Source organism: Hylobates moloch, unplaced genomic scaffold, assembly GCF_009828535.3.
Source record: "Hylobates moloch isolate HMO894 unplaced genomic scaffold, HMol_V3 SCAFFOLD_7, whole genome shotgun sequence".
In the NCBI taxonomy this organism is placed as follows: domain Eukaryota; kingdom Metazoa; phylum Chordata; class Mammalia; order Primates; family Hylobatidae; genus Hylobates; species Hylobates moloch.
In genome coordinates, this window is record NW_026652282.1 from 37407533 (window position 1) to 37421516 (window position 13984).

Here is a 13984-nt window from a genome sequence, read left to right on the forward strand (position 1 = left end):
TATACTATTATTAATGAAAAATCAATATTTCAGCATAGTATACAAATATCTCACTTTTAAACAAAAAGCTTCCAGAAAGATGGAGAAGAAACTGAGCAATGGTTACCTCTAGAGAATGGGGATATGGATGGTAGGAGAATTGAGACAGACTCACTACTTATCTTCGTATCACCTATATTTTAAATTGTATGGCCGGGCACAGTGGCTCACGCCTGTAATCCCAGCACTTTGGGAGACCAAGGCAGGTGGATCACCTGACGTCAGGAGTTTGAGGCCAGCCTGGTGAAACCCCATCTCTAAATCTGGGCGCGGTGACTCATGCCTGTAATCCCAACACTTTGGGAGGCCAAGGCGGGCGGATCACGAGGTCAGGAGATCGGGACCATCCTGGCTTACACGGTGAAACCCCATCTCTACTAGAAATACAAAAAAAAAAAAAAATTAGCCAGGAGTCTGTAGTCCCAGCTATTCGGGAGGCTGAGGCAGGAGAATGGCGTGAACCTGGGAGGCGGAGCTTGCAGTGAGCCGAGATCACGCCATTGAACTCCAGCCTGGGCGACAGAGTGAGACTCCGTCTCAAACACACACACACACACACACACACACACACACACACAAATTAGCCAGGCGCGGTGGTGCATGCTTATAGTCCCAGCTTGTTGGGAGGCTGAGGCAAGAGAATCACATGAACCCAGGAGGCGGAGGTTGTAGTGAGCCGAGAGTGCCACTGCACTCCAGCCTGGCAGACAGAGCAAGGCTCCATCTCAAAAAAATAAAATAAAATAAAATTTACTACGTGCATCATTACTTTTATAATTTACTATATAAAAACTAATTAATAAAGAAAAGTAACAAAATTATTAAATCTCAATGTTGGAAATAAACATTAACTTCAAAACAAACTAGCTTCAGAAATGAAATTTTCCCAGGGTAGAAGTCAGAGACTCTATACTGACTTGGGCTCTACAACCAATACCATAGCGGCTCCAGGACAGAAAGAAAGGAGAGCAAGTTCTGTAGCATCTTAAATCCTACAGCATAAATCCAGAGCCATATTTGGTGCTTCTAGAATCTTCACTGTTAGTTGCAACTAAAAAATAAAACCAAAAAATGTGAGAACAGCACATCCCATCAGCTTGTTGGCTGGGGTCAGGTACCTGCTCTGCAACAGTTAACTCAGTCTCTTGATTATTTAAGGTGTACAGTGCTGGCAAACAGCTAGAAGCTCACAGACTCAGCGGCTGCAGCTCACTATATGGTTTTCAGAATCAGAGAAAACAATTTCCGTATTTTTATCACAGGATAAAGGAATAACTATCCTTTGGAAACCACTCCACCCCACTCCCAACAAACATCTACCTCTGAAACCTTATTAGCTCTGGTTTGGCAAGTTAGGAGTAATTAATCAACTATCCTGTCTGTTGGGGCAAGGGAAATGGAAGAAAAAATTTGGAGAGTAAAAGGAGTAGAGAAAGTTCCAAAACAAATTATATTTTGGACAGATGGCCAAGAGTCTATATTTCCATTGCTAGATTTACCAGTTAGTTTGGTAACAAATGCTGATGTTTCATTAAAGAGAAAGACAAAAATAAAAAAGAAACAGATGAAAGAATGAATAGTATAAGAAACCTCTACTGAAGACATAAGAAATTTAACCGGAAAGTCAAACAACTAAAATTTGCAGTATAGAAACTCTGAAAATGAAGACATGTGTCTTTAAGAAAATCCAACGCAGTATTTTCACAACTTGAATTAGCAGCAGAATGCAGCATGAAATGAATAGACTTTAAAACTATGGAACCGCGTTGGAATCTGTGTGATCTTGGGTGAATTACTGATCACCCCCTCTGAATCTCAGTGTTCTCTGTAAAATGGGTATGATTAAATAAGATAATACATCCAAAATGCCTAACATTAGAGGGATAAATGTCAATTCCCTTTACAAAGTAAGCTTTAAGTTATAAAAGTTTTTTAAACAACCTTATGTCAAAGTTCCTTTAAATGCAGTGCTCCTACCACATTTAAAATGTGAAAACGTTTACAAAAATGTAATAATTCAAGAATAATCTCAAGAAGCAAGGTATATCTGCTTCTTTAATTTCTTGAGTAGAACTACAGCTGGAGACAGAATTTTCAGTTTAAAGGAAATACCCAGGAACACAATTTAGGGACATTTGAGACGTAGTTCATCAGGTGAAACTGTTGCAGATACAAGGAAAAAATGGAGAGAGCTGAACTGCGTATGTCAAGTACATAGAAGCGTGTTACGGTCATAAAAATTAAGGGAGTCCACAGGAAGTATTTATGAAGACAACTTCAAACAACACACCCTAAAGCAATCTGTAAAAAGCAGACAGGAAGAGACTCGAGAAGGTTGTATACATGCAGAAAAGCAACGGAGTAGCTCTGTTCTCCCTCCAAATGATCCTAGGATCATCAGGAATCAATATTGCTTCCCTACTCCCATTGAGGCCCGCTATCTGTAGGATCCACACCCTGAGTTCAAAAGGTTTTTCCTCTGTACAGCTTAACTCCCATGGCTTGCATTCTTTCTGGGCCACCAACAATTTAGCTGCTGATCACTTCTTTTACCTTGTTACTTGGCTGTCACTGTGATCATGCACTTCTTTCACGATCACTGGTATTTTTGGAATATCCACTCATTTCTGGAAAATTCTCAGTTCCTTCAGGCAAACACTTGATCTTTTCCTAACATTAAAAAGTAGTTTACCTACAAAGTCTAGTTAAAATTTCCAGGAAACATTTTTTCAACACAATGCGACATTCTCCCTATGGTGCTAGAAACCCAAATCACTGCATGAATCAATACATGTGAAAGTCATAGTAATTAGTACAAATTAGTAAAGCTGAATTTTTCTGTGTGCTGAATTATATACTTCACATATTATTAATCCAGTATTTACATAAAGACTGCATTAACTCAATTCTCCGGCTAACAGCATTACTGGAATCACAAGTATGTAATTTAAAGCATACACGCAACTTAACCACACTCTTTTAATAGAGTGTATGTACAAACACAATCCATACTAAACTGATAAATTTCTTAATATTAAATCAAGCCATTATAGTGGAAAACCATCATCAACTGTTATGGAAGCAATCTTTGTTCTGTGTTGTTCCAAACGTCAGACAATCGCCATGTTAGCATTAGATGAGTGTCATAAATCAATGTGGATCTTAAAAGGCCCAAGAAATCAAAGCTAAACACAAGCTAAAACTAAATTTTTACACAATAAGGTTGAGAAACACAAGTGCATAGAAGATAAAATCCATGTTTTAGCCATTTAGCTTCAATACCTTCCAAAAAGAATTTATTCTACTTTGTAAGAATTGCAAGCCTCTGAAAAGCCAGTCCCAAAATATTACATACATAATCTAAGTTTTAAGCCAATGACTCCCCATTATAGCTGCACATTAGAATCACACAGAGAGCTTTAAAAAAATGTCAGTGACCAGGACCCACTCCCAGAAACTTGGATTTCACTGCTTTGACACAGGGCTCTGGCGTTGATCTTTTTTAAAAGCTCCCCGGATGATTCTAATATGCAGCCAGGTGGAGAACCACTACTTTAAACTAATGCAGGCTCTTGGGACAATAATTGCTCTGAGGTTGATAAACATGCTTTTTTGCCTTTTAATGAGATTTTATTAAAACTACTCAATTCATTCCACAGCTAATGAAAGGCGGTTACATTGCAAACACTGTGTTAATGGAGAAAGATGTGTAAGAAACATTCCCTGCCCTCAAGAAGCTCCTTATTAGTAAACTAGAGAGATCCATAAATAAGTAACTGTAATTAAATATAAGTGCTCTCGAGGTGTAAGCAAATACAGCATGCCTCACAAAGTTGCACATCATCCTTAAGCAAGGATCATGCTGCATCATTCCAATTTTAGTGTATGTCCTACCAGAGCAGGAAAGTCAGAAGCTACAGGCTACTAAATAACAGGGCAAGTATTCACCCAACACAAGGTAAAAATGGTGTGTATCTTGTTATTCCCTTTCATAGACACTGCTGTGGCAAGAAAGTAGGCATTTTTCTATGTTTTAATTTCGATGAATTGTCTTAAATTTCCTTCATGTAGTATTACCGGTTGTACACTTACTTATAGTTGTAAAAGATACAGTAAATGATCATGACATAAAAATTAGTCATTAACCTTATTTGCATAACGCCTTTCCTTTCCAGTAATTGCTACATTTGCTAAGACAAGAAGTTTTGGGACTACGATAAGGTCGTATTATTGGAGATTTGTTTCAGTCATTTAAAAGATAGTTACATAGAAAATGTTATAGAACCAACAGGCATTCAAAGGAGTTTCTGCAAGATCTTCAAAAATGAGAAACACAGGGAAAAGAGTTTTAATTTTTAAAAAGGGAAACGGCATCCTTCCAATATTTGTAACAAATTGGGCACATGTTCCCTCAAAGACAGCTTTAACAAGGGTAAAGGCTGCAGCCACTGGAAAGAAAACATATTCCAAATAATGATCTTATATTTCAAAACCTCATTAACTCTATAAGTTATCTTTCTCAACCAAGGGGGAAAAAAAACACACTGAAGGGTCTAAATTAAATGAGAACTTTCATTTATGCCATCAAGTAAGATCAAGTACACAGTGGGTAAGTGAGTAGGTGGTTGCGTAGGTAGAGGAGTGAGTGGGTAGTCAATTAGTCTTGAAAAGTGAAATCTATTTTAAAGTACCTTAGTAAAAATTAAAACCTATTAAGATCTAGTGGTGAAAAACAACTTGTGATACTAATTTGGTATAAAAGAAAATCAAAATTCCATAGAACTTGGATAGAAATCAATAAAAAGGTTTTCAGTACATGTGAACATCTTCAAGGGCTTTCTGTTCAAATTCAGAGGTGAACAAATTCTAAGTTAAAAATGTATGCTGCCAAGGTCCCTGCAAGAAAATCTCAAGCTAATTTCAATTTCCAGATCAATACATACTAAGACAATTTACTACAGAAACCTTCAACCTTTACTCAGGTTGAGGAACACTATTATTACATTCTTTAACAATAAGGCTAGCTTGAATTCATTATTTCACATAATGGCATTTTATAATTGGCACTGACCAAGTCAGATTTTGTAGGATATGAATGAGATTTCACAGTTCATAGTAGTTAAGGTAGCCATAGAGTACCTATCACTGCAAAATTAGCTTGCTGCCCCTCTTTATGCAGCTCTGAAACAGTCAGAAAAGATGAATTTTTTTCTCCCAGGGGTGTTTCCTGAAAAATATTCTATCAATTACAAATCAGCGGAATACAGACTGTGTTAATGTGATTCTGACCATTTCTTTTCGATATCCAAAGAGATCACATCATCCCCCTTCCAGACTTTAAGGAATCAGAACTAGTTACCAAAACTGATTCAGAGATGGCTATTTTACATCTTCACAACATAATTAACATTTTAATCTCACATTTTCCAATTATGACTTTGTTAGTTCATTTACATCAGCTATAACTAAGATGCAACAAACATCATTCACCCACACATACAGTCATTTGGAGGCTTTTGGGAAACACCTAATTTATCTTCACTGGGTGCTGCTAAGAATGAGGAAACCAAGGAGATTTTTGATACATTTTTCTCTCTAGAACTGTGCTATTCACATGTGGCTACTGGGCACCTGAAACGTGGCTGGTCCGACTGGGAAACTGAATTTTGAATTGTATTTAATTTTAATTAATTAAAATTTAAATTTAGAAAAGGGTACTTGACTCGGTTATTGGAAAACTTTTACGTATATTGGGAACAACTTGGGTATGTGAATCTACTTTTGCAAATGCAAATTTTATGAAACCTAAATACAGATTAAATATTTCTGATTTTCATCAGAAATGTAGCTCAGTGTCAGAATTGAGATGGGCTGTTAGCGTAAAATACACATTGGGATTCCAAAGACTTAGCATAAAAGATGTAAAATATTTCATTAATATTTTTTCATATTGATTACATGTTGAAATGTTAAGTTTGGATCTACAGGGTTAAATAAAATATTTTATTAAAATTAATTGCACCTGTATGTTTTTATTAAATGTGGCTACTACAAAATTTTAAATTACAAATGTGGCTCATAATATATCTTTTGGACAGTGCTGTTCTAGAATACTTCCACAACCACTTTAACAGGACACATTTGGATACTTTCCTTATAACAGTCTGGCTGGTCATGTAACAATAGGGCAAGGAGTAACATGTCCTCACATCAATTGGGTCTGAGTAAAGTGTGTAGCAAGCTCTACCCACAATTTCACTATGTGAGGCAACACTGTAATACCTCAATATGGAAAGAAAAGGAAACAAATTAGCACTCAAATTGAAATTGAGTACTGCAGACAACTTAAAAGAGATAGGGCCAACTGCTCTAAGGTCTTGGTTTCATTTCCCAACTGTGGACCTTAAAATAGACAATAAAGCACCGCTTCCAAAAAAAAAAAAAAAGAGGTAAGATATTTCAATGTTAGCTCTAGCGACCCTTATTAAGCAAAAATTTGCTCTTAAATCTTATCTCCTCAACTTCTAAAGCCACAGAATACACGCTGTGTTAGGAAATCAACTTCAGATTGCCAGCATTTCCTTCACAAGCAAATTAGCAGGATTGTGCACTTGGAATACTGTTTGACAAGAATGAAAAGGAAACTATTCAAAATAGATTTAAGGAATGGACAATTAGATGAGGAACTGCAGATTTAATTCTCAATCAGCACTGTGATTAATCTGATTCCCTGCTTTTCCCCAGCGTAATTATACAACACAGATGAAAGGATGAGCATTTGGACTGTCAGTTCTATATTCTAGACCAGCCCGGTGACTCAAAGCAGACGGCTCTACCACGCTAACCACCATCCCAACAACAGTCGAGGGGAGCCTCAAGCACTGATTGAACAGTCATTGCATAACGAGGCATTAAAAATTCGAATGCCCCCAACTCTTTCCACGTTCGTGTACACCAGGAGGGAATTTGCTGAAACTGAACGCACCCCATCTTAAATAACCCCCTCCAATCCGGGCATGGGGTGTACACAAAGGCATCTGTCTAATATCCCGCACAATAGACACACACCCCACAATTAAAACCCTGGACTCTCACCACACAAGCAAAGGAAATGCAAGCTGCTCTTTTCAAAAATGGTCTATGGTACATGCAAGGTAACAATAACCCCAACTGAAGCAACTATAAAATCAGCTGTGCCACGTCCCTGTGCAACCGTCAGATAAAATGCAGGCAGCCGGCCCCACGCCTTACGGGGTGGCCAACCTCGGCTCGGTGGCCTCAATGGACCACTGAGAACCCCCAGGCCCCCGCCTGGCAGGAGCTCCAGGTACACGTCTATAAATACTCTAGGATGAGAAGGACGAGAGGGGAAGAGGGGAAGGAGGGAGGGCAGGGGGCAGGCCCCGAGCGGGTGCGGGAAGACCGGGGCATCACTGAAATGCATTTTTCCACACTCCCGCTCCCTCGCGTGGAGACTCACTTTCCGATCACCTCGCATAGCTCGTACACATCCTCGAATGGTCCGGGGGATAGGGCCGCAGGCGGGGGTTCGAAAACAGGGGGGTGGGGCCAAAGTAGTGCCAGGGGATCGCCTCTTTCCTCAGGACCGGAGCCTCGGTGCCGAGGAGTCGAGTGGGGCCGGAGGCCGAGATGGGGCCTTCCTCTGCAGGCGACCGCCCCGGGGGGGGGGGCCGGGGGGGAGAGGGCCGGGCCGGCCGCCCGCCCCCGTGTTCTCGGTGTCGGGCCGGTCCGGGGTGGGATCTCGGGACCGGGGGTCGGTCTCCGTCGTCAGCCGGGCTCCCTCTGTCCGAGGCCGGCTCCGTCGCGTCGCGGAGCAGCTCCGGCTACAGAGGGGGCCGCGGCAGGACCATGGAGGGAGGATCGCCGCGGAGGGAGGTGGCGGCGGCGGATCGGCGCTGGGGACCAGGAGGCGGTGGCAGAGACGCTCCCTCCTCTTTCCCCTCCTCCCGCAGCCGCCACCGCCCGCCCGGGAGTGGGAGGGGGTTTCGCGGGACTGGCGCTCTGTGCGGGCGGGAGCCGCGGCCGCCGCCTTCTGCTCCGCCCCTCCGCCTCGGCAGCCGACCTGCTCGCCAGCCCCGCGCACCCGCCTCGCGCAGACACGCCCTCCTCCGCCGTCGGCGGCGCGGCTTCCAGAACCACAGGCTCCGCCCACTCCAGCCCGTCGGGAGGCGGTGGCCCAGGGAAAGGGGAGCGGGCTGAGCGGCGCATGCGCGGGGTGCCGGCCGCGTCACGGCGAACGGGCGGGCACCGGGATTCTAGAGGGCGCGGGGGGTTGAGCGGGGCGCGCTGGCTGCAGCTGCCGAGGCGGGGCTGGTTGGGGTTGTCGCCTCCGCGCCTAGCCGCGACCAAGCCGCGAAAGGGGCTGGAGACAAAAGGTCCACGGCTGCACCTTCGTTGTCCGCCAAGACGCACGAAACTCTGGCCGCTCCCCTTTCCTTCTTTTGTAATCGCAGGGAGCCTTTCCCAGTTTTTTGCTGGGAAAAGAGGCAGGGAAAGGGTGCTAATGAATGAGAAAGCTAAAAGAGAGGTGGAGAGAGGTTGTCACTGAATCCGTGCTTGGCAGCGGATGCTTTTAGTGCTACCCTGTCATTCCTTAATGAAGATGAGTGCTGGGGGTAAGGGGAGGTCGTCCAAGAAAAGGACTAAACAAAAACTGCCTAGGAAGGTGTGCGACAGCAAACGGTCATCTATAGAGACAGCTTCTCCCACGTTCTGCCCCAAACTCAACAAATATGTATCCAGCGCCTACCCTCACTAGAGACCAACCTACAGAGAAGCTAGTAAGGCAGGAACAAACCGCGACTTTAAGCTCCTTTGTATATTGTCCTCAAACTCCCAGCACCTACTCTGCTCTCTATACTCCCTATAAATGTTAGACTTGTCAGGAACAAAATGCAACTAGAGGGAGTGCAGGCACAGGAGCAGCCAGGGAGTGAGGTTCTGGGTGTTGCCGCTGTGCTAGGTTGCGTTCAATATGAAGATTTCTGTTCAACTGAGCATGTGCGGAATGAGCCAACGCCGTCAGACAGGTATATGCCTCAGTTGAAGACCAATAGAGTCTTTGTTCCTCCGCACAGCAAAAGTGCCCAATTAGTTCATAAGTCAGTTTCCAGAAATCGTCTGGTAAATTTCTCAGTGCAGTATTTTTTTTTTAAAAGTATTTATTAATACCAAAGTGGAGGGGGGTAATGTGGAGACTCACCGCCTATTTTCTCTTCAGAAACGTTTCGTGCAAACCCTTGACCACTCCCTCAAAAGGCTGAGAGATTTGCCTTTTGGATTTGGTTACTAAACCTTTTTTTTTTTTTTTTAATGCAGATCAGAGGACAAGTGTAATTGCACACGGTTTTCCTCCTTTCTCAAAGAGCTTGTGCATTCTCTAGAGACGGGGGCTTCAGAACTTGAGAAACATGGCCTCCTTTAAGGGTCCAAGAGTTACTCACCACAAGTTGGCATGTCCACCTCATGTCTAATGAATAAGGCGTCACTCCATCCTGCCCTGAAGTGCACAGGGACCCTCTCAAGTCACCTCGTCAGCTTCACTTCTTTTCCCCAGCCCAAGATTGAGCTATACCAAGCCTTGTCGACTTCATTTTGGGGTTTGTTGTCTTCCACAGGGACCTATGCTCAGAGGTAGAAAAGGACAATTATAAAGTAAAACAGAAAAGAAAGTGCAGGTGAAAAAAAGGGAGAGAGACGATTGCAAAGATAAGTAAGCGCTCTGCTCATGGGATCACAGTTGGTTTGGATCTGGAAAGAGCCTCCCTCACTTACAGATGGAAGAATGTGGTGGTTGCTCTCCCAAAAGCCATCCCACCCCTCGCCCCCACCATAGGGTAGCAGCTCTGGACTTGAGGTGAGATTGTAACCATCTTTACTGGAGAGGTGGGCTCTGATTAATTAAACTAACACATGCAGCCCCCTTGCCACAGCGATAAGCCTAATTTAATCAGCTCTTGGCACTCCCTGGTCACAGGCTTTGAGTGGTTTGAGGTCTGCCAATCAGCACAAAGCTCAGGACTTTTTCTCCTGATCTGTACTTAGATCTCCCAGTTCCCAGTGTGATATTTAGTCATATAGAAATTCTCTGCAATACACATCCCTCAGAAGTTGTACCATGTATGATGGCTAGAGGTAGATCCTCTCTGCTTCGGGGACTAAAATAACCAGACCTTTTAAATTAATTTTTCTCTGGGTGTCTTCCAAAAATCCAATACTGTTCCAACAAATAAGCCCATGTATTAGTGAGTCGGGTGTCAATAATTTGGTTCTGTTTTGGTTTCCACAAAGAAAATGTTAAAGTAAATGCATCTATTAGATTGTGTTCAGATGTTAGCAACGAATATTCAACTAACAGTGGTTTAAACAAATGCAAGGGGGCGGGGTGCTCTTTTCCATGTAGCAAGGAGATGTGTGGTTACTAACATTGATCAGCTATTCAAGTGCGTCATCAGTGACCTAGGTTTATTCGTTCCACTCTGCCATTCTTGTAATGTTAGCATCTCATCTTCAGGCTTGTTGCCTCATCATTATAAGATGGCTGCTGCAATTTCAGACATTAAAGGGAGGAAGCAGGAGGGCAGTAAGGACGGGAGAGGCCTTTCTGCTCCATCTCTCATCTATTAGGGAAAGAAAATATCTTTTTCTTATCTCATGGGCCAGGATAGAGTCACAGGCAGCAATACTTACCTGCAAGGGAAGCTGGGGACACGGGTATTTGTCTTCTCCTGCCTCCTCTTGGGAGGTAGACAAGGGAGAAGTAGGGGGAAAATGGGCTTCGGCAGCAGGCTGGAGTGCAGTGGCACGATCTTGGCTCACTGCAACCTCCACCTCCTGGGTTCAAGCGATTCTTCCACCTCAGCCTCCCAAGTAGCTGGGATTACAGGCACCTGACACCATGCCCGGCTAATTTTTGTATTTTTAGTAGAGGTGGGGTTTCACCATGTTGGCCAGGCTGATCTTGAACTCCTGACCTCAAGTGATCCACCCTCCTCGGCCTCCCAAAGTGCTGGGATTACAGGCTTGAGCCACTGTACCCAGCCGGTTTCTAATGCTAGGAAAATTACCAATAAAACAGTTCTACGTCTTCATCATAATGTAGCTATACCTTTAGTGTATAACTGGTAAGCCTTAAAAAATTCAGAAACATCTAAAACCCCATAAGGATGGAGTTGGTGCTAAACAAATTTGATTCTCAGATGTCAGTGCAAATTTTTCAGTGACTTAGAGGTCTTGGACTTTCCTCACAACTGCACTAGACATTCTCAGGTTGTCGGGCTCCCACATCATTTCAGCATGACACAGATAGATATACAAGGGAAAAACACATTCCAGAGAAATATTAGCATGAGGGCCACACACAGAGGTCAGTGTGGCACAGGGCTGATTTAGGCAATTTAGAGTTCAGCCTCACTCCGTAGTATGATTGTTTAAGGATATAAATTATTACTGAATTAATGAATAAAATTAAGAATGACACCGTTCTCAACTGGAATAGTTATTGCCTCACGGTATAAACAGGATGTTCTAAGCTAAAATGAAAGACATTATGAGATGTCTTTCTCATCCCTGTCTCCAGAAAAAGCTACATATATTAGACTTATACTCTGATATCATTTTGCAAGTTATTTATTTTATATTTATTCAATGAATGTCTGTGTCAGCCATGGGGGCTATAGCTGCAAATGGTTCCTGCCCTCTCTGAACTTCATTCTAAAAGAAAACAAGTTGTCGGCAAGTAATTACATTGAAGAGTGATGTTTGTTAGGGTTTGGGAAGTACGGGGAACACATATTGAGAGGACTTATGGGTTGGGGAAGGCCCAATTGAAAAAATGTTTAGACCAAGACTATATAAAATGCAGAAATTAATCAGGTGAAGGGAGTAGGGGCCAGTTGATTATCGGTAGAGAAAACAACATTTCTGAAGTCTTGGAGGTGAGCAAGAATATGCTCTTCTGGAAGAAGAACATGCTCTTTTGGAGAAGTAGGTCACGGCTAGATCATAGCCTATAGGAAGAAAGAGGCCAGAGGGAGTTAGAGAAATAGGCAGGGGCCAGATACTGAAAGGCATCAGTTACCATTTTAAAGAGTTCACTCACTGAAAGATTACAGATTTCAGTGGTACTAGAGTCTTATGTGTAGACTGAGTTACCCTGAAACCCCAAGCATGAACAGAATTCTACTTTTAAGTAATTATTCCCTTTGCACTGGCTGCATGTTGTTCTCTCCCTTACTTTTAAAAATCCAGCTACTCCTGTAGTAAATATGAAATCCTTTAAATGGTTTCAGCAGACACTGTAGGTGCTCCATTCAAATTCCCTCGGATCCCCTTTACCATTTCTGTGTGCCTCACTCCAGCTTCAGTGTATTTTTGCTTCCAAAGTTCATGCCTGTGACTCCAAAGGACTTCCCGCAAGCTACTAGAATCATTTTGCCCACGCAGAAGTGCCTGGGAGTTTAGGTTGATTAGCTGTTAGCCAATGACCCATAGTGTAAGAATATGAAAGCCTTGACTGGGGAAGAGGGGACAACTCTGAGGGGTTACTTACACTCCAAAGGTCCTCTGTGGGATCAAGCTGAAGGTACCCTTCCCAGGACTTTGCCTGAAATCCGACCCTTGGTTGGTTCCCTTTCCTACTTCTCTCATTACCTACCAAGTTTCTCCTGGGCGCACTTCCTTACTAAATCACTTGCTCATGAATACCCTATCAGGATCAGCTTTTGGGGAATCCATCCTAAGACAATGGTGTTTCTCCAAGTGATAACTGCCTCAGAATCACCCGGAGGCTTATGAAAAATGCTAAAAATGTTGATTCCTGGGCCCCACCCAAGACATACCGAACCTAAATCTCCTGGAACGTGTTGCAGGGATCTGTATTTATTTTTATTTATTTTTATTTTTTGAGATGGAATTTCGCTCTTGTTGCCCAGGCTGGAGTGCAATGGCGCAATCTCGGCTCACTGCTACGTCTGCCTCCCGGGTTCAAGCAATTCTCCTGCCTCAGCCTCCTAAGGGATCTGTATTTTTATGAGCTCCACAAGTAAGTCTAGTACACCTAAAAATTAAGAACCACTGTCCTAACACTGGCTGCTGAATAAGCTCTCTGGAAAAAAGGATCCAGGGTTGACCTCATCACTAGGGTGGAGAAGACATAAGAAATGCAAAAGAACACTCCAGGGAGCAGAAGAGGACCTGACTACAAATGTGTTTCCTTCCCAATTTCTTCTGGTGCCAGTCCCGTAAACCTGCGTCAAAAGATTCATTTTGTGTGGTATATATACATACATATGCATACACACACGATGGAATATTATTCAGCCATAAAAAGAATGAAATCATGTCTTTTGCAGCAACATGGATGAAACTGGAAAGCATTGTCTTACGTGAAACAACTCAGAAACAAAGTCAAATACTGCGTGTTCTCACTTGTAAGTCAGAGCTACATAATGTGTGCACATGGACATGGTGTATAGAATAATAGACATTGGAGACTCAGAAAGGTGGGAGTGGGTCAGGGATGAGAAATTACTTAATGAGTACAATGTACATTACTCAGGTGATGGTTATGTTAAAAGCCCAGACTTCCCCACTGCCACTACGCGATGTATCTATGTAACAAATTGTACTAGTACCATATAAATAAAAATGATTCATTTTGCCCTTCTTTCTTTAATATCAATGAACAAGTCACTGGAAACTTTGACAGTGGAAATAATATTGCCTTTGGAAACAGCACAGTGTCAGATTCTTTGAGTTGCAAGTGGCAGAAAACTTAAACAAGCTTAAAAATGCAAATAATCTATTGGCTTACATAATTGAAAATTGAGATGTAGTCTAGCTTCAGGTGAGGCTTGATCAAGGACTCAAATAATATCACTGAAGATCCACTTTCTCCCAGTCTCAACATTATGCATTCTGTGGT

At 42.7% G+C, this 13984-nt stretch overlaps 1 protein-coding gene across 1 annotated transcript in view; it reads right to left on the minus strand.

Annotated features, from left to right (window-relative positions):
* The window catches only part of CASK (calcium/calmodulin dependent serine protein kinase), a 419626-nt gene extending 411358 nt beyond the window's left edge, over positions 1 to 8268 (minus strand). Inside the window, exons 1-2 of the mRNA XM_058441306.1 lie at positions 7888 to 8268; positions 7520 to 7800 (exon numbers count right to left, since the gene is read on the minus strand). Coding sequence (XP_058297289.1) covers positions 7520 to 7800; positions 7888 to 8268 — 662 coding nt within the window. The remainder of the gene's footprint in view (positions 1 to 7519; positions 7801 to 7887) is intronic.
* Between the last annotated feature and the right edge of the window lie 5716 nt (positions 8269 to 13984).